This window comes from Pavona decussata, unplaced genomic scaffold, assembly GCF_977016875.1.
Source record: "Pavona decussata unplaced genomic scaffold, jaPavDecu1.1 SCAFFOLD_157, whole genome shotgun sequence".
Lineage (NCBI taxonomy): Eukaryota > Metazoa > Cnidaria > Anthozoa > Scleractinia > Agariciidae > Pavona > Pavona decussata.
This window is the reverse complement of record NW_028145569.1, coordinates 153,522-174,752: the sequence shown is the minus strand read 5'-3', so window position 1 is coordinate 174,752 and position 21,231 is coordinate 153,522. Positions and strand designations below refer to the sequence as shown.

Sequence of the window (21,231 nt, the reverse complement as noted above, 5' to 3'; positions counted from 1 at the left end):
GTGACAATTGAGAGTAATTTTTTTGTTATCTAACAGGTTAGTCTGAGTTCTTGGCCACTCGCCACATTACTTGTTTAGACACCGGTCGATCGATTTAAATGAAAATAACGAATTTTTGGCAAAATCTAGGCGTTTTTGTTTTCAATAAACAAATACTGAATACTTGTCATGGGAAAGGATATATTTTTAATCTATTTAAAATACGTCTGGAGGATTAGGTCATTAGTTGAAATAAATGAATTTTAGAGTTTTTCGTTTCCAGCTTTTTAGTACTATAATAATTACATATTTCAGCACATTCGTGTCTTGATAAATAAATGGCGTAGCAAAAAGTTTATAAACATATGGCACGCATCTTATCAAGAGAACTAAGGTTTAATTCATTTTAATTTATACAATTTTTTTCAGAAATTATGATTTAAATGGCACCGAATTTGCGGGAAAAGCTTATTTGGAATAAATTCTGTTGCGGACAGATTGATTTTATTTCTGAAGTATTCTTGATCATATGTTGAGTCCAAATGTTCAGGATAATGCTTCAAAGCAGAAAAAAATAATTTAAATAACGAGGGATCCTCTTTCATGGTAAGTTATAATGGTTTTTAAATATGTAAAGTTTACATATTCAGTTAGTTATAAAAAATTTATTAAGTCAGAAACTCGCTTATAGAAAGTGTTAAATTGACCTGAGGAAAATGTTTATTGCGGTTGGCTTTACTCCAAGTTGTTTTATCGCTTCTGTTCCTGCAGGGTTCCAAATTTCAAGGCTTTATTTATTTATTTTGTTTTTTTTTTTCAGTAAGAGAATTCATACTAGTCTCCGAATCAAAAACTTATACCTGAAAGTAGATGCTCACTACACTGATACGTGCCAAAAAGGTGCCGCTTGGTGTCGCACAAGGTTAACAGTTTATACGCGTAAGTTTATAAATTTTATTATTGTCTTGCACTGGGCTCCCTGGCTGGGATAGAGTCTTTCATGGTTGACAGTCTTAAATCTCTTCCTCTTTCTTTATTTTTCTGTTACTACGGCTGTTACAGTCTACAGTAACCATTTAATCATCTATGTGCATGCACTCTTGTTGCCAATGTTATTTTTTCCTGCGTCATACCAGCGAACCTTTCGTCCGATTACACAAAATAACCGAGGTCGAAATAGGATGCGATTGAAACTAAATGCGTTAGCAATCTCACCGTTTTTAATTGCTGTTTATCGATAAAAATTTATTAGCGATCAAACGAAAATAAGTACATGTATGTCTCTTCTTTGACTTTTATTTCTCAGCTTAGTATCATTTTTGGAACAATGTACTATATTGTTATTAAAAGTTAACAAAGGTTCTCTGGTCAAAAAGATTCATAAAAGGCCATTTCCGAGTTGGTGAGAGCCTCATTATGAAAGCGAGGCTAAGTACATAGTTTTTATTATGAAAATTAGTTTCCATTCAAATGCAAACAGAATTAATCTTCACATGGAAAGCTTTGCACTTAGACTCGCTTTCATAATAAACTCGAAAATGGCCTATTAAGAACCAGACCTGCTGGTTGCTCTTCCATTTTTACTTGAACCAATTCTGTTAGAGAATTGTTAATTCTTGCTCTAAGAAATTAGATAAAATGTACCGCAAGAAAGTTAATTTGAAAAAGCTACCTGTCATAATTAGTTGGCATGGTAACATCACAATCATACCAAGGCGATCCTAGATAATTTTCTTAAAACGTAACAGTGTTTCGTGTTCCAAAAATATTAACAAAAATATCAATTTTCAAATTCGACTGGGGCAAATTCTGCCCGAATCGTGAAATAGTGAAATAAACGAGATAAACAAGACCCAGCCAGAGGCGTAGGTATAGCTCAGCGATCGCAATTAACGAAAGGGTTTTTAAGTAAAGGCTAGATATTATTGTCAACCGGTTACTCTGCATTCCAATCCCCATGTTTTAAATTTCAGAATAATGTGGATAAACCTGCTGTGGTTACCTCTTGTTGTCGGATGCAGAATGGCCAAATTTGTCAGAGAGGAAGGAGTGGCTTTAGAAAATCACGTGATAACAACTTTGACTGCCGACCACCCAGTAAAGTGTGAGTGGGATTGCGTGGACACACCAATGTGCTTGTCTATCAATGTGCATGCGCAGAAGCTACCATCAGGCTGGGTAACCTGTGATCTGAACAATTCAAGTCAGAAAAATGCTCCACAGGACCTAGTTGTGAAGACGGGATATCGATACCATGAGATGGCGGTAAGAAACGAAATATGAAATAAACCTTTGTCAAAACAAGAAAGTGGGATGGGGAGGGGTGGGCAGATGGTGGGTTGGGGGTGATCAGAAGGAAGGGAGTGGGCCATTTTACAGTTGTTTGCTTAGTCACCTGGCCTTGGATTGGAAGCGAGGCTGGGGTGACCTTGTTTTGATACAAACCTCACTGCTTTTCCATGATATGTTAAAGGAAACTAGTTACCGTAACAACATATGATCTACATATGAAAAGCAGTGAGATTTGTATCAAAACGAGGTCACCCCCAGCTCGCTTACAATCCAAGGCCAGGACACTTAGCACACAACTATAAAATGGGCTATCGGTGTTGTTGTTGTTTGTGGTAATGTGGTAGAAAGTTAAAGACAATATGTTGACTGTTTTTAATTGATGTTCATGTATTCTTATGCTTTGTATTGTAAACGTTTTGGTTAAAAGGTAAAGCCTTAAATAAGTGGAATCAGTTTTTCACGCAATCTTTCTCAAACTCATTAATAAAGAAAACCTCTACTGTGACCGTGGTTGGGATATGTGATCCTAACCTTCTCCAAGAATTATTGATCATTTTAGAAGCCATATCAAACACTCGAAAGTGTGTTTCATCAGATATCCAAACACCTCGAAGTCGCTTTTGCTTATCGTTCTGTAAAAGTTAAGGTGAATTATCTAAAATAAAATTACGTATTATCGGCGGAAGTAAGTCTGCAAATGTATTAGAAAAACTTAAATTGGTACAGTGGAATAAAATGTACTGTGCAAAACTCACTAAAATGCGTGTTTGCTTTGTTTCATTTTTATGCATGAATCATGATATCTGATCCAAAAAACGTCTCATTTTCATCTGCGTTTTCATTGGGTATCAAAACTCATGCACGTGAGAAATTTAGGCATTTTTATTGGCAAGCGAACTAATTAATTATTAATGTATTAGAAAAATTGCCTCTCATTAATATTTCTTGGAGAAATTCAAAGCAAGATTTAACGGCCAAATTTAATGATAATGATAAACCTCCTTCACAGTAGTAATTTCCTTTATTTAGTCACTTCATTAATTATTAATAAGTTCGCGAACGCTGGTACCCTTCAAATTTTAGGGAAATGGTGGAAACGTTGAACAAAAATTCGCCAAGATATAATGTACTTTGATTGGCTTGGCCAGTAAATGACTTTGCTAGAACGTGTGATCGATAAGAAATAACAAAAAACGAGTTAATTTCACGTGCAGCTGACCCTAACACCATTTGCTTTAACTTTAGGAAGTTCCTCGCTGTACAGTTGATCAATGCATCTACAGAGCAGGTAATAAGCGATTGGAAACAGTGCTACATTTAAGGTTTTGGATGGGAAGTAGCTATCATGTGCTTCACTGATGCAGATCCCTCGATATTATTGGTTTAGCCTCTTAACGTCGAGCAGTAGATCAGTAAACACGGCAAAACAGCAGCCCAAAGAGAGGAAAATTAGAAGCTACACATCTTATATTAGAAGACAATTTCTTTATTTAGTTATTTTTATTTTTTTATTCAAAAAGCGGTTGATAGGAAAACTGAGAACAAAGTTTCACTGACAACAAAGTTTCACTTCCTTTTTTAATTTCTTCGTTTGATTGTTGATTTTTTTTCTTTTTCAGCTCTTCCGGATGACTGGTTCATCTATAATTCCAAGAAGTTCAAGATTTTTCCTGAGAGAAAGACCTGGGGACGAGCACGGAAATACTGTCAAGCAATTGGTGGAGAACTGGTGTCAATCGACAGCAATCACAAGAATAAATTCATTACGCATTTATTTGAGCGATTTATAACAAATGCAACCGCAGGTTAGAAGTTATTACCATACCATAGCGGTTTTCATTTGAGTGTCGTAAACCTAAAAATAGATTGCCATAACTCTGACCAATCACAACAGACGCAAACAGCACAATGAACCAATCAGAAATCGAAGCAAATTCATGTAACTGGCGCCAAACGAGGGAAAACGCGTGCGAGCTGGGCGCGATTGGTTTTGGTTTTGCTGCTGATTGGTTTAGGTGGCGCGCGTGCGTGTTTTTCTGGCCAATCACGGAGCGAAGTAAAGCAAAACCAAAGTAAACGTGAAAATACTTTCAACACTCAATTTAAATCCGCTCTCTACTGGAACGAGAAAAAAACATACAATACTCTGCGTTTAACACGTTTCAACTTTAAAAGTTTCAAAGCAGTACAGCGTAACTGTTTGTTTGTTTGTTTGTTTGTTTGTTTGTTTGTTTGTTAAAGGTGGGAGTTCAAGCCAAATTATTGCACACTGGACACTGGACGGAACTGATTCTGATGTAAAGTGAGTAAAGTAACCCAATCTGTTTTTCCCACTCACCGCCTCAAGTGATAAAATTTTATTATAAGCTACTATTATTTTCTTGTGCGTGCTACTGTACTTAAGTTAAAATATAATGGCTACTTGACATCATAAGCTTCAACTGAAATTGGGAAATATGAGATGATGTCTTAACATATGTCCTTTGTCTTTTGGTTTTGTCAAAAATAAAAGCACCAATATCCTCAAGCATTGTCTCACATTTCGGAGATCCAAGCGATCAACAGCTTTCCCGAGTTTGTAGCTCGAAGAAAACTATTTGCTTCTCGGAACAGATGATGTCCTATGATAAACACCTGTGCACATGATCGCGCCATTTAAAGGTTATTGTTTATTTGTCTTGACTGAGATAGGATATCGTGATTTGTCACTCGGATGGGTTTTTGGAACGATAGCCCTGTAAGACACATAGTAGAGAAGCAGGATACTTGCATGCATGAGTCCTGCCTATACAGGACAACTGTGTATTCGATCCTTCAATCATTAGACGTATTATTAAAAGTTGCCAAGGTAAGGAAATTAAATTGACTTAAGTTGATTTGCCCGTGTACATGCTTTTTCTCAGAGCTACACCATATTCTCTTTACGTAAATTAACTTCGTTTCAATATAACTTCAAACTACTCATTTTGGGTCGATGCGACATTAATAAAACTGACACGAATCGAACTATCCTTATAATGTGCTCTTTTGACCCTTAAACAGTCTTATGAATGGAGCAACGTACAAAGAAGAGGAAGGTGTGCAGTCTTTGTATCTCAACGGATCAGGCGCCTACGCGACTACTCCAGCCGTAAACTTTGGACGGGAAAGTTTCACCATCGCCAGTTGGGTTAAACTGCAGAGCCCGGTTAATCAACTTTCACCAATTTACTCGGATTGGTCTTCTCCAATACAATTTCTTGTCACTGCAAACGACAATGGTGGAAAATGTCTGTTTGGAGTTTTCAACAACATTGGGGTATACAAGCCATGGTTATTTGCAGGGTAAATGCTAAAAAGGAATTACTATTCATCTACGTTAAACAAGACGTTTAATTTAGGATAGCAACACATTCATTACACAACCATTAACTAAATAAATGGTCATAGTCCAATCATTCAGACATTTCACCAGGAGTGATGCATGCACTAATTGAAAAGATGCATGTTTGTTCTAAACTGTTTTACTCTCTGTTTTTAAAATGCTTGTCGGTTTGGCAACTGGGGAGAAAAAGGCAAGACTAATAGACCCTTCTCCAAAATGGCGACCGAAAATTCAAATAAGTTAAAATTAAAAACGTATACCAGCACTAGAAAGTGCATCTTTACTTTAGTAACCCTGCAAAGTTTCAGTATATCAGGTGTAATATCAGCTGAGAAAATGTAAGATGAAAAATGAAAAATTTACAGACGTTTGTATGACTGGAGGTATGACGTATACCCCCGTCACAGACTCGTACCCAGTTGCTATTTACGTGTTTTGTGGGGTGAGAAGATTGGATACGAGGATAGATTGAGGCGCGCGTGATGTCATGGGAATTTGCAAAGGAAAAATAGCGACTAGCAGATTTCGATCCAATATGGCGTCGTTTGAAGAATGATTTCTTTTTTGTTGGCTAGTAATGTCGTGCTGCCGTAATGGCTTCTTCGCGGGAATATTCGCGGGAATATTTGCGGGAAGACGATAAATGACTGTGATACTAACCTTCGATCCACAATTCATCACTGAAAGAACTGTCCAAATCACCCACATCGTCTTCCCGCGAATGTTCCCGTGAAGAAGCCATTACGGCAGCATGACATTACAAGCCAACAAAAAAGAAATCACTCATCGGACGAACCGTTAAATACAAAACTAGAACCCACGGTGAATTTTGACTGCAAGAAATGTCTAAAATTACTCAGTTTTCTTGAAAAAGAGCACTGCACGGTTCCACGCACGATTGCACGGATCTGTTAAACGAAATCTGCCAGTCGCTATTTTTCCTTCGCCTCCTCCCATGACACCCTGCGCGCCTCAGTCCATCCTCGTATCCAATCTTCTCACCCCACAAAACACGTAAATAGCGACTGGGTACGAGTCTGCCTCAGTCATATAAACGTCTGTAAATTTGTCAAATTTCATCTTTCATTTCCTAAGCTGATATAACACCTAATATACTGAAACTTTGAAAGGTTACGAAAGTAAAGGTGCTCTTTCCAGTTCTTGTATCAGATTTTCATACAGTTCAATTTTAACTCATTCAAATCTGTTACCGCCATTTTGGAGAAGATTTTATTGCTCTTTAAAGTAATTCTATTTTGAAAAGACTTCCTAATTTCGTCTTATTCATTACTATTTTCTTTAAAATCCCCCTGTCGTTACAGGATTCAGTGAACCCTCACGTGTAATATCTTTCCCTCTTTCTACCTCTCTGGTTTGGCTTTAGCTTTCGAGTAATCACAAAAATATGATAGCTGGATATGGTGAAGTGAGATGAGGTACACTTTATTTAATTGCCGATACCTCGATACACCGTAGTTCATGATGATGATGATGATGTTGATGATGATGATGATGATGATGATTATGATGATGATGATGATGATGATGATGATGATGATGATGATGATGATGAGGAGGATGATCACCATCATCATCAACAACTCATTCTCATCGTCATGCAGCAGTAACAATAATAGGAATAACTTAAAGATCTTCGTTTTGTGCTTATGGGAAGGGAGGTACATTCCTGTTTGTTAAGTTAGGGAAGGCGATTACTTTAAACATCCGTATTCTTGGCTCGCAATTTCTTTGCTTAGCACTACGACTGGATCAACTACTGTCCTCATTATCATTTATCCTCCTTTCCTTGTAAATAGCATAACAAATTTTCTTTAAACTAACATAAACTGTTGAGAAAAATATGGTTGCGGTACTCGTGGCACGTAAACTCATCCAGTACTTCTTTTTGGAATATATAGACACGAATGTTTTACTGAAAACAAGAATAATAATACAACACTCGTAAAATTCATACGAAACTACATCGCGGACCCGAGTGGCGTATTTTCCATACCCTCACTAGTGAGGGTAGAGATTACGCCATTTCCCGCTTTTTCACGTTTGTTTATGCGAACAGCCGGTGAAAAATTGGTAAGCGATAGATTTGTCTATATAATAAAAAGAAAATAACACGGTGGCTTGTCTATTTTATCATGTTAAAAACAATATTTTACCACTCGAAAATAGCCCACTTTGAAAACGAGTGATGACCTGGGTCAAGAGTAGCTACCCAAGCGATTGTGGGAAGGTTTGGGGGACGTTGGCTATTGCTATTGTCCCCCCCCCCCCCCCCCTCCCCTCAAACAATCCCACAATCACTTGGGCAGTTTTTCTCGACCCAGGCTATCACTCATTTTCAAAGTGGGCTATAAAATTCATATCTTCGCGCCGCCATGTAATATCCTCTATGAAATACAATTCTAGGGATGTGCTGAAATTCCCATTTATTTTAATTTATTTTGTTTTTTTTTTAATTATAAATGGCGTAACGAATTTTCTTTTAACAGACACAAATTGTTTTTTTTTTTTTATTAATTCTTATGTTTATTTTTATTATCAGCCTTTTACAACACCAACATTTACAATAACAAACACTACGTAGACAACTTATAAAAATTTCGATACTGACATTAACAAGAAATACTATTGGTACTGACTATAATCCCAGTATACCTTAAGACATACAATACTTCTCATACGTATACTGCTGACTCTACAAACAATATTTGCAATACTTACAATACTCACAATGTTCTGGTTGCCTAATTAGCTTGCACGAAGACTTATTAATACAATGACAAGGTTTTGATAATACCAGCTGACAAACGCTATATGCGTTACAAGTAGTGATTAACGATAATCAACCAACACAATACAGAAAAAAAGGATAACTAAAGGTTCACGGAATCTTGGAGGTAAACTGTTGAGAAAAATGTCGTTCGATATTCAGGTCACGTAAAAATATCCAATAATTCTTCACAAATAATTCTAGGCATGCCCCAGTTGACAAGTGGTTTCATATGGCCGCAGCCTGGGACCAAGTTACAAACGAGGCTTACCTTGCTCTTGACGGTCAGAAAGTTGGAACGCAGGCTCAAGCAAGCGGCTTGATCCTCAGGGACAATTCCAAAACAGTGTATGATATCGGACTAAAGAGAGACAGCGGGGCAACTTTACGGGGATATCTAAAAGATCTGATGATTATTGGAAAGGCACTGACCCAAGAGGAACTGGCCAATGTTACAGGTAATTTAAAATTACTGCCATCGATCACCATCACGCTGTCTTGACCGTACTGTGAAAACGTGAGATGGCGGGCAATATGGATTTTGGGCTTTTATCGAAATTTATTGGGCATTTCCCAGACTACTTTTCGGCATTATCGCCTACACTATTTCGCTTTTTTGGACAACCTTTGTCGAAACAGCTGTATACACTTACCTTATATTAAGAATCAGGCAAGTTTGAGTACGAAAGAGATGAGCCATTGAACCAAACAGTTTTAATTGAAGTTTGAATGTAAATTGATCGATTGCAGATCCAAATAAAGACCCATTTGGTGGAGTTTGGATCGGACTGAATGACATCACCAAGGAAGGAAAATTCCTGTGGGCTGACGGCAGTCACGTGACCTACACCAACTGGGCTTCTAGCCAGCCAGACAACCGGAAGGATTACGAGAACTGCGTAGAAATAGCTGTTCACGGAGGCAGCTGGAAGGATACAAGCTGTGGAAGACAGCTCCCCTTTATTTGCGAGAAAGCAAAATAAACTTGGAGGACATGCAAAACATCAGTTAAGTACAGTGAAGGACTGGAAAGTAAGGAATTTTTCCTTTAGATGCTTGGATTAACTGTAAAAAGCTTCTTATTCGATCCGTATTCAGCAATATCCTCTAGAAAATGGTTTATTGTGACAAGTCAATCCTGTATGGTTATTTTCGTTCTTTCAAGTTAAAAGGTTTATCGAATCTCGCACTACCCGTCGCAAAATGTTTCATATATAAGTGCTTCTTAAACGAGAAATCCTTAGATTTCGAGCTCTATAAACAACATGTGCAACTGCCTGAGAAAGCCCTCATGGAACAATTTATAAACACCAAAAACAACAACATATGGCAACCATTTATCTCAAAAAAAAAAAAAAAAAAATTATTTCTAGCAGTCTGACGCGGTCGCCCTCTTATCACTCCATCCCGTTTTAGCATTATTGTTATTTCTACCTATTTATGTTTCGTTTTATTTTTAATTTTATTCATTTACTTTTGCTATTACATTATAATTGATAAAGCAGGCATAGCGTTTTAGTTCTGTAAGTAGTGTGGACATTGTAAGTCATTTTAGTATTGTAGGTATAGTAAGTATTGTTAATGATGTAGGTATCGGTTAGTGTTGATAGTATTGTGAGTGTTGTAAGTAATGTAAGTGTTGTTCAGTATTGTGAATATCGTGTCATGTAAGGCAAATAAAAATTGTTTAAAAAAATCGCTCAGCGTGCTAATTAACTATCTAAAAACCGGAAATTATACGTGCCAAATTGTCATCCAAATAAAATGAGATTAACGTAATCAATCACATTGATAACTGAATCTCTATGACCTTTTTTCAACCTCATCGACTTTGTGCAAAACTGATAATTGATAAATGAGAGGTAGTATCCGGCTGTTTAAGCAATTAAAACTCCTGATTGTGTCAACTTTTTGGCAAAATTTCAAGCGTGTTTTCGTGGGCATAAAAGTTGCGCGGTTCACACAGGCTGCTCAGTTTGTACTGATTGGTTAACATACAACTCTCGAGCTCCAGTGCAGACTATCTCAGTGTCCCAGTCTTAAAGCACGAAGATGCCTGTGGTGTTTACAGTGGTTCTTCTAGGTGTGATGTCAGTGCAACTTGTAGAAGCATGCGGACCATGGCACCCGTTCGAACTTACCAAGTAAGTTATCATTCATGATCATGATTACACTTGAAGAGTTAATTTCGTTAAACTGATGTTATGACAGTTTGGCAATAAAATGCAATACCAGGCCTTTTCCCTAGCAGTGGATCAATGTGGTGCGAGAAAAGACATTGAGGTGCAGGCCACGAAACTGTCTGCATGATTATGCCTAGATGGCAGTGTAGTGTACCGGTCAGACCGTAGACATTCATGATGTGCCTACTGCCAATGTACGGATTGACTAACAGTAATCCCAGGAGACGATTCCAGAATAATTCCCGCAGTAGTTCACATATCATATAGATACGACAAATGCTGTGATCAGGTGAATATAAATAGGACATTCTTTTGTTAGTTTTGCGACTTTCACCCCAAGCCTTCGTCCTCATCACTTTTTAACTTTCATTATGCAGAAAGGACAGAAAAAAATTCGTGACCCTGTTTACAGCGATGCCTTCTTATGACTTTTCTCTCGTTTTTCTCGACAGCACCAACGAAACAAAAGAGGTATGGCTCATCGCATTTGTTATGTCTCATCACATAGCGTTCCCATTCGTGTAATCTTGACATTTTTATGCCGCCCGGAGTTTCTGACGAAAGCGAAACCTCATGACATGGTCAAAAAAGCTTTAATTGTCCCACGCACATAAACAGAACAATGCCCTGTGGGAAATTAATTTGCGCTTAACTGTATATCCACTCGGTGGCACAAACTCTTTCCTTTTGAGAACGGTATTAATAGTATGCGGCTCGTTTTCCCATGCTGTAATTAAGGCCAGACACTTGAATTAAGTTTTTGATTGATTGATTGATTGATTGATTGATTGATTGATTGATTGATTGATTGATTGATTGATTGATTGATTGATTGACCGCTCAAATATTATGTAGTGATCCACTCAAGTATGGGTACTTTGGACTCCGACCCCGGTGTACATTGTTAAAGCCCAATCTTCCTTTGTAGTTTCACAGGGTTTAGAGTCTTTCATTGAGAATAGAGCTTATAATAAATAATATATTGACTCTTGCTTTGCAGTTGGGTTATCCGCCTTTATTAAGCATTGTGGAATTAGGAGCCCGCCGTGGAATGGACGAGTGCCAAAATCAGTTTAACGAGAGCTGGCGATTAAACTGTTCCACCGTTAGGAAACTCGTCGACCCAGAGTTGCCCGTCTTTGTTAACACAACACTTCCCCTTGGTAAGAACAGTTTTCAAAACACAATCAAGTTCCGATTGCTTTCACCCTTCCTTTGAGCATACTTCCAATTCTTTGTTGTCTAAGCATCAGACAGGCGGTAGTTTCGTGTTTAGAGTTTACTCCTTTATTTGAACAGTCGAGTAACGTTATGATTCGATTTAACGTCAGCAAATAGACCACTGTATTCATATTCTTGTTATTGAACTGGATTTACCTTGCAATGGAGACTCTTTCGGGGGAATACATTAAAACTATGTTCATGTGAAAAGGTTCCCCCAATGAAAGGAGAAGTATCACTGGAATTTAAACCTTTTGGGGGTAAAAATGGTGCGATAACACCTTTACTTAAGAACCTAGTTTAATGGCCTTAACTCCCACGAGTCTCCTGTAGCTCAGTGGTAGAGCATCCGAACTAGTAATCGGAAGGTCTAAGGTTCGAGTCCTGATAGGAGCACTCGGATTTTTTTCCGAGTATGCCTGTGTCACTTACTGCCGGATTAATACATTATTCTCATTTATTCATCAGGCTTAACATATTCCATTACATTTATTCCAACCCCTAACTTAGTTGCAAAATAATTCTAGAACATCAAGAAAAAGAGTTCAACTGAATTCTTGAAAGGATGACTCATAACTCGCTCTAAGTGCTCTGCTCTTACCACAATGGGGTGACAATCTACAAAAAATTTGAGTAATACTGTAAGGTTTCTGCTGATAAATAAACGTTTGGAAGCTTTTGATATGACACCAAATTCCCGTAATACTTCCCCTTTAAGCTTCCTGTAAAGCTACTTGTAGTTCAAGTTCAATACCTAGAGTACCTGAATACGGTCTATTATTCCCTTTTAATATTATTCAATTTTCGCCAGCCTACTCAAGCTTAACCACTGACTATCATTTTCTTTCCAGCTACTCGAGAAACAGCCTTTATCCACGCCATCAGCTCTGCTGCCATCGCTTACGAACTAACGCTTAGATGCCGACACAACATCCGTGAATGCAAATGTGTTAAGAGAAGAGGATGTGGCGATAACTTTGAGTTTGGACAGAACCAAACCAAGCGCTTCTTTGAAAACCTTGAGAAAGGACACGGTACTCGGACGGCTGTTAACCTTCACAACAATAAAGTGGGAAGAGAGGTAATTATGTTTACTGCCGTGACATTATTTGACGCTCCTAATCGCGTCAAGGTCACTACTGCTTCAGTAAAGGAGTGTTGTTCCCAAGAGCTGAGATCGGAAAGTTTATATGATGCGATGGAAGCGTGTCATTTTATAATAAGGTTACCCTTTTTTTTAGATACTGAAAGGTCTTAAAGTTAGAAGTTAATTTAGTTTTAAAACAAACTGGCCATATATTGGTTCTGGAACTGTCAATATAATGATATTGAATTGTAGTGTAGATAAATCTATCGAAGAGCAATTTTAAATTGTAGATACCTACCTACCCTTTACAAACAATTATTATTTATTTATTTACTTTTTATCACTTATTTATCTATTTATTTCTTTATTTATTTTTATCTCGTAGTATAGTGTACACTGTTTTAGGAGTATCCCTATTAAAGCATTAAAGCATTGGTACCTCCAGTGGTGCGAGAAAAATTACCTAGAGGCATTGCCAATAGAATACATTGATCACCCCAGGATTGCTTATTTAAAATGGGGGTCACCGATCTTGTTTTAGATTCAAATTTAGGGGTGTTGCTATGGTAATTTGTTATGCCGAGCAAATGACCATAACTTGTTCTCCAGTGCTTAGGCATTTGTTCGATACCATCTTTTCCGTGTATCAGATCCGTCGAAGTATAAGTGCTGGAAAATGATAGAAACCTGTGCCCTACCTTGAGCTATCATTTCCGAGGCATTAAAGCGAATCTTTAAGGTTGCCTCAAAAGTATCGAATCAGAAAAATTATTTCTTCTTATTTATTGTCATAGATTGTTAACACCAGCCAAAACGTCTGGTGCAGATGCTATCACGGCATTGATTCGGATTGTGCTAAGAAAGAGTGCTTTCCGGTACTTGCGCCATTTAAACTGATTGGATCAGAACTGAAGCAGAAATACCACAATGCTGTGCGAGTGTGGTTCTTGGACGGCAAGCTTTATGAACGAATCGGCGACCAGTTGAAAGTCATCTCCAGTGAAGACAACAGGCTGGTTTATCTCGACCCCTCCCCAGACTACTGCGTGCGGAACGACACTTTGGGCACGCCAGGCATGCTGGGAAAGTCGTGCAGGAGCAATGACGTCACCAACAGCGATTGCAAATCTTTCATTGCTCTTTGTAAGTCCTGCAAGTTCAGATCAAAGAGGGTGAGATATTTTAAGCAAAATGATTGTAACTGCAAGTTTGAGTGGTGTTGCCAAGTGAAGTGCCAGAAATGCACAAGTCGTAGAGAGAAATATTTTGTAACAACTTGCTTTGCTAATCATGGACAGAGGGCGTATTGAAAAACCTTATAAAGGTCGAGGCGATGAAGAGGATTGGTTTCAGCTCTTATTTCGAACCCTCCGTTCACTTTTCTTTCCATGTGTTGTAACGCAAATGTAATGTAATCTTTATTTGCCATTATAAGTAAATATTTACATAATTGATTATATAATAACGAGAAGATCAATTAATGGCTTGTAAGATTAGGGTCAGTCTCAAGAAAAGACAGGATGAGTAAATTTATACAACAAATGTAGGAGACGTGTTGACAAGAACATTTGTAGTAGAATCAGTAATTGTCGATAATAGATTTTTTAAAGGTTTTTTTTTTTATCAACAGATGAAGACGTAGTTATCTCAGAAGTAAGAGAGTTGAAAAACTTTGGACCTTGATAAAAAACGGAAAATTGCCGGATTTTTGTTATACAAAATTGTATACGAAGGGAATTTGCGTGCCTTGTGTTGAAGCCGTGGATTTGGTTGTTTCTTATCAAATGACTAATGTTTAGACATTTTCTTTTGGTTTTTGGCTAATGCTTAAACCCAGAGAGGGTAGAAAATTATTTACAAAGTTTGCAGAATTAAGGCGAACTGAGTAGTTTTTCTTCCCTAATCATGTTCTTTAGCTTCACCCTGTGGGACGTGAAGGATAAGTACAATGATCTTCTGGGCTCGCGTACGTTAACAAAGCTGATACTGGGGGGGGGGGGGGGGGGTGGGGGGTACTGATTGCTTAGCGCGTACCTTACATATACATCGTGGGGCTAGAATCTCGCGCAACTTCCCCTGAGAATAATAAACTATAACTGAATCAGTTTCTAGCAGTTTCTCCAAAATTCACAGGAGGTACTTGAAAAAATTGGCCACTTTTTTTCAAAATACAATCCATCAATCCATTTCCATCCTAGCCATCTGCAAACAAAAATGATTGGTACTAGTTTCTCTGCCATAATAGGATTATTTTTTAAGAAAATCGAACCATTATTTTAATGTTCCAATCAATACAAATATGTTTTTTTTTCTTTGACTATTAAAAGTGAGACTAAACGCAGGTGACACTGCCCCTGCCTTAAACCTAGATTAAAAGAAAAATCTGTATGTACAAGCCAAATACCGAATACAAAATGTAAACCATTGTAGAGAAAAAAGTCATTTAACTTCATGTATAACATCTAGATTTTTTTCAAGTTTAAATAAACGTTTGGTTATTATTATTTTTTTCGTCGTCAGTCAATATTGTCAGATTTCCCTCACTGGAATCAATCACAGTCTTGATTACTAAAGATTTGGTAAAAGAAAGTCCAAGGCACGTGCCAAGAGGCTTCCAAATCCTTGATAGTGAATGCCAATACGTCACTTGTTGAGAAGCCCTCAGACTGGAATACACTCTGTTTTTTTTTATAAGAACCTTTTTTATACGATTGTCGAGGCTGAGATTAACCTAAATTTTAAGAACGTATTAAGAACATTCCTCAGGCTGAGAGTCGATTAAGAACGTTTTTATTTTGCTAATCTGTATATAAAATCAAGGTAAAAAATGGAAATTAACCAAAATACTTAAGGGCATGCCAGTTTGTGTAACATTAACAATGGTGACACTCATTTCCGGTTTGCTATAACTGTCAGCAGTTCTTGATACCATATCTCAGCAGACAACGCACTTTGATAGGTTTCCTGGTCACGTCCTCATTGATTTACTGAAGAACATGTAGTGTATACCATGTAATTTAATAAAATATAAGAACGTTCAGCCTCAGCTCCAAAATTAGGCGTTCTTATATAAAAAAACAAAGTGTATACTGATTTTGAAAGAGGCTTTGACTATCAAATTTAACACCTGGATCCTGTAAGGGACATTCGTGACCTTCAAGATGTTAAGCAGCAAACGAACAGAACCAGGGGGTATTAATTTAACTGATGACATAAGTTATTGATGCTTAGAGGATATTAATTAATGAGCTCTTCTCTTAAAGCCTTCCTTCCGTCGAAGACAATGTTCTTAAATATATTACGAGGGAGCAATTGTTTCATGTCATTATTGGCAAAGTGCAGGCTTGTATTTCTTTGCATCTGGCAAGGAAACTGCACGGGCCAGCATGGGTCCTGCTAATGAGTGATCTCTGCCTAGTAGACAAGAAACGCGTTTACAAAAACGTTGAGGCTGTCATAAGCCACAATTAAAAAAAAAAATGAAGATAAGAACGCAAAATAAATCTGGTTAGGAAAACACTTTGATTTATCCCGCAAAAAAAAAAAAAAAAAAATTAGCTTATATCTCTGTTTAATTTGGCCGATTTTACTTCAACAGTTTGAAGGGTTTAGGCACCTCTTTTGTTTTGGTAGTTCCGATTATAATTTCGTATAAATACGATCACGAGAAAAAAACTTCGAAACTTATAATAAGTAGTGTGCTTCTCTCTTCTTCTCCGGCAATCCTCCCCCCCCCCCCCCCCCCACCCCCCTTTTCGGCTATCTTGCCTACATATTAACTCTTTTTCGGTCAGTCGTATTCTCTCTCAATCATCAATTAAACCGGCTGAAGGATATCTGTTTAAATTCGATCCGATCTGAGCACATGGCGAGTACTCGGCTAGTACTTTCCCCGGAGTTGGATCGCTGTGATCTGTGTGAAGCACAATTCCTGTATCAAGTTGGATGATCGAAGGCTTTGTTGCTCCGATTAAGACCACGCTGCTATAGAAAGCTAAGCTTGTGCTTCAAAATACCAGGATCTGAGCGAGATTTTAAGTAATTTTGGGATCATACATATAGGTCACGCTTTGTTTTACAGATGTTAGCGTAAATTTCATGTCTTAATTCAAAAGTAAAGCACACCTTTTTCTGTTTCCGTACTCTTCCTTGACCTTGTATTCTTGTAATTAGCGCTAATCATCTCGCCGAAGTCTTATAATTGACCATACTTTTCCTTAAAATTATAAAGTCTCGAAATGTGCCCACGTTTTTTAGATATACCGAAAAATTTAAGTTAGGATATCAGTATAGAATTGGGATATATAAGTGTAGGATATTACAGATTGGTCTCATGTCTGCCGCTTATTGCTAAACAATTTAAAAGCTCTCACGGAAGTTGACTGTTGATAATAGAATGCATTCTACATTGATACCTACTGACTGAAATGGCTCATATACATGGAACACTTCTCTAAACCTTACCAGGCTGTCATTTGTAACTTTATCCTGAAACAACAAAGCTACTACAATAGAAATTCTAGGTCACGTACTTAGGTGAATTCTGGCCGTCTGCTGTAAGAAAGTGCTGTCCGGTGTATTGATTTCATTTGGACAGATTTGAGCAGAGCTAAAGAAGATCCATGTGCAACAAGCTGCACTAGTGTGGTTCTTTGAGGGCAAGCTTCATGGGCAAAATTAATTGACCAATATGAATAATTCATAACTTGAAGTGAGGAATGAAGAGGTGATGTCCTTGATACCCACTAAATTAAACAACAAATCAAGAGATCAGGAGTTTTAAAATTGATCTGATATCAAAATTGTTCAGATCTAATGATGTGAGCGATACAACTCAGTAACGATTACTCAGGGGATGCTTACTTTAGTTGCGTTCGGTAAAATTTCACGCAAACAAGTAGACGTATCTGCCTTATTCTGACTACCAGCATTTTACTGACGACTGGGAAAGTAAAATGAATAACAGACATTTAATTTCAGACCCTCGTTATCACCTTGAATTTTTTTAAAGAGTTTTGAGTCGAGTTTACCACTTGTTGTTGGCGCTCTCCTTTTTGTCATTTGGATAACTCATAGTCCAGAAATGCAGTAACACAACAACAACAACAATTTATTTGGTATTCCCACATGAGTACATAGTATTACCTAAAATTACAAGACGGTTTCTCATTAAATTAAATAATTAACGTCTGTCTATAATTCATACATGAATGGATATCAGCAGCTGTAAGCCTGCAAATAGTAGGATCAACATTGTTAAAAAGAAAAAAGATTTTTGAATTATCGTCAAAATCATTGAAATGAGGATATTTTCTTATTATGTCTTCAAAAAACTTTGAACGTAAATTATCGTAAAGGTGACAATTGAGTATAAAATGCAATTCATTTTCAACTTCATCTAAGTGGCAGAAAAGGCAAATTCGGAGATTTTCTGGGGTTTTGGGTATTGTGTGTCTGCCAGTTTCAACCCTTAATCGATGATTTCCGAGACGAAATTTATTTATCGTTTTTTTGTGAGAAGGATTGTTTATGGTGTTCAAAAAATCAGCTTTGTGTGAGCCAGTTTTAAACATGGAGTAAAACTTCAATTTCTTGTTTTGTTTCATCAAATTTAATTGATGTTGAGTCAATTCTTTATTAAGCGTTAGTCTGACCTGAGAGATAAAAGTGTTGTTCTCATCTAAATTTAATGGGTTTAGGTTTGCTTTTTTACAGAGGTCATTAACTTTTTGTATAAGGCTCATCTGGTTTTTGTCTGCCATATGTGCTGATATGTGTAAGCATTGTTTGGCAATACTGTTTTCTGGTTGGTTTTTTAAATGTTTCCAAAATTTGATAACATTTAGGTCGGTTAGTTCTTTCAGTGGCAATCGACCGAGTTCATTTCTACAGGCTACGTTTGGGCATTGTTTGTTTACACCTAGAACTTGTTTACAAAAATAAATATGTGTTTTTTCAATAATATCTTTTTCCCACGAGTTATAATCATCTTTATCATAAATGCTCCAAACCTCAGAACCATATAGGAGAATTGGGAGATATAAGGAATTAAATATTTTGTTAACAACATCAACTGGCAATTTTAGAAAATCAAGGTAGCGACGAGTTGCAAAAATTGATCTTCTGGTTTTCTCCTTAAGGAGCGTTTTGTTTTCCTTAACACTGCCATTTGTTGAAAATCTTACCCCGAGATAAGTGTAGCTATTGACAATATCAATTTTATCTTCATTCATGTAAAAAAGATGTTTATCAAGCTAGAGTCGATTTTCTGCATTTCTTTTGGAAAATGATGGCTTTTGTTTTCTTTGTGTTTATGTTCATCATCCAGTCGCGACAAAATTGAGAGACTGTGGATAATGCATTTTGTAGACCAGCAGCTGAGTGAGAGATTAGTATTAGGTCATCTGCATATAATAAACAACTTAGAGGAGAACCATACGAAGCAGCCGCTAGGACGTGACTCGAATGAGGGATTATGCGTTTGCGGCCCCCTACAAGCAAATATCGACTCGGCGGTGGAATTTTTTCCACCCAGAAAACACAATGACATAACAGTTATCGCTCGCAGGTTCTTGATTTTCCTATTTTCGTGTCGGAAAAAAGCAAACATGCCTTTCTATTCAATGCTCTCCATTAAGAACTTTCCGGCTTTTGAGAAGGCATGCCAAAAACTCGGCCTTCGTACTTATTCTGGGGTTGCAAACACCCGCGAATCTTTTTATAGCTCTGATCCGGTAGCTCTTGTCAGTTGAGATATATATGAGACGATGTCATATTTTGAACAATATGATTGTAACTGCAAATTTTTGTGGTATACTGCCAGAAAATGCGTTGATCCTACAAAGATATGTTTTGTAACCAACCTGCAATTGCATTTCCCCTGGCAATCTGAAGGGAACGCGTTTAGAAAAAAATATCATCAACGACGAAGACCATTGGTTTTAGTTTTTATTTCGAGTCACCCCTTTTGTTGATATGTTATAAGGAAAAATTAATAGTTTTTACGCTGATGCTTAAACTCATACGGAGTAGAAAACTATCGACCAGTTTTATTTATGTAAATCGAGTAGTTTTTTTTTTCCTTGCATGTTATACTGGAATTATTACATAACGATATTGAAAACTTATTGTCTAACGTGTAGATACTTACATTCATCGTGGGACCACAATCCAATTTTGTTTATCTGGATTTCGTGATTAAAAAGAATCTTTAGGAACTAATTAAATAATCGCTTTTAACAGTTCAATCAGCTTTAAACTGACAGATAATTTGCAAAAGATTTTAACATCAAGACAGCAATAGGAAACAAGTTAATAGCATCACCACTGAAAGTGTGCAAGCCAATTAAAAGTGGATTATGATAAGTCTAGGGTGTGACAAGAAGGGATTGTATCAAAAGATTCAGTCTTATACGAGCGAGCGTACAAGCGAAAGACATACGAGAATTCAGGGTAAAACCTGTAAGTCGCTAAAAAATGAAGTTTGCGAGGAACGGCGAGGAGTCTTGGCATTCGCAACATAACATCGGGCTCCTACACGGCGCACAGCAAAAAAGGCTTACAAACCAGTTTTGAGAAACATATACTTTGATCGGTTTTAAATAGATGTTTTATTTTTTCTTTTCTTTTCTTTTCTTGTTTTTCATTTTGATGTTGCTCTTACTATTAAACATTCGGTTAACATTCAGTTGACCTGCACCTTTCAAAAGCTCTATTTTCACTGGATCGGACCCTGATAACCTTCAGCTGCATTGCTTTTTAGGGTTGGGAGCATTGTTCTGTTGTTCGTTATTTTGTCCTCTCGACCAACCATGTAAGACGTTACAAACGGTGCAGGCTGCTCCTTAACATTGTCCCAGCAAGTCTTGTTTGCCACAGATTTGTTCGCGCAACCACCAGGGACTAAAGAGCGACAATACATGACAGTACGCGAGTGTTTGATTCAGTTCGCAGCTGAAACAGCCATCTCCCGCAGTGTCAGACTGATACAAGACCTTTGTGTTTCATCCAATCAGTCCGAATTCGGATTTTCAACGAAATCCGATGAATGCTTTTGTGTCAGCTTGATACTCAGGTTATCTCCTGTAAGTAAACCTTATCTTCAACTATCAAAAGAACAGCAGGCGTTAATACATCTGATGACATTACGAGATGCTTCACTGCTATTTTAAAATGCACTATCTCCTTAATGAATCCCTTCCGTCGTAGACATCCTTCCTGATGATTTTATCAGGGAAAACCATCAGCAGCTTGTAAACTTGGGGACAAGATTTCGTTCTGTACAATTTTCGGCAAATTTAAAATTTCAACTAAAAAA

At 37.3% G+C, this 21,231-nt stretch overlaps 2 protein-coding genes and 1 long non-coding RNA gene across 4 annotated transcripts in view; 2 read left to right on the top strand and 1 right to left on the bottom strand.

Annotated features, from left to right (window-relative positions):
* The window catches only part of LOC146465035 (protein Wnt-8b-like), a 42,494-nt gene extending 27,076 nt beyond the window's left edge, over positions 1-15,418 (top strand). Inside the window, exons 2-6 of one of the 2 annotated variants that reach the window (XM_085128951.1) lie at positions 10,507-10,567; positions 11,059-11,077; positions 11,607-11,769; positions 12,679-12,908; positions 13,709-15,418. In XM_085128951.1, the coding sequence (XP_084985077.1) occupies positions 10,507-10,567; positions 11,059-11,077; positions 11,607-11,769; positions 12,679-12,908; positions 13,709-14,224 (989 nt within the window). In that variant the 3' untranslated portion in view covers positions 14,225-15,418. The remainder of the gene's footprint in view (positions 1-10,506; positions 10,568-11,058; positions 11,078-11,606; positions 11,770-12,678; positions 12,909-13,708) is intronic. The other variant, XM_085128950.1, reaches the window with a different exon arrangement.
* LOC146465036 (uncharacterized) lies at positions 765-10,462 on the top strand. Its single transcript, XM_085128991.1, has 8 exons — positions 765-918; positions 1,953-2,244; positions 3,517-3,559; positions 3,891-4,076; positions 4,513-4,573; positions 5,314-5,595; positions 8,628-8,881; positions 9,174-10,462. Exons 2-8 carry the CDS (start codon positions 1,957-1,959, stop codon positions 9,404-9,406), a joined length of 1,347 nt encoding a protein of 448 aa, XP_084985117.1. The 5' UTR covers positions 765-918; positions 1,953-1,956; the 3' UTR covers positions 9,407-10,462.
* Positions 15,419-15,466: 48 nt separating the features above from the next.
* Positions 15,467-17,625, bottom strand: LOC146465034 (uncharacterized). Its single transcript, XR_014868359.1, has 3 exons — positions 16,096-17,625; positions 15,994-16,041; positions 15,467-15,580 (listed from the first exon to the last, which is right to left on the bottom strand). It is a non-coding gene; the product is annotated as an uncharacterized LOC146465034 (long non-coding RNA).
* Between the last annotated feature and the right edge of the window lie 3,606 nt (positions 17,626-21,231).

Excerpts from the sequence above, each read along its gene's own strand:
- LOC146465036 (XM_085128991.1), top strand. The coding sequence starts at position 1,957 with ATGTGGATAAACCTGCTGTGGTTACCTCTTGTTGTCGGATGCAGAATG. Across the intron at positions 4,077-4,512 it reads TATAACAAATGCAACCGCAG|GTGGGAGTTCAAGCCAAATT; the intron begins GTTAGAAGTTAT and ends TGTTTGTTAAAG. Across the intron at positions 8,882-9,173 it reads GGAACTGGCCAATGTTACAG|ATCCAAATAAAGACCCATTT; the intron begins GTAATTTAAAAT and ends GATCGATTGCAG.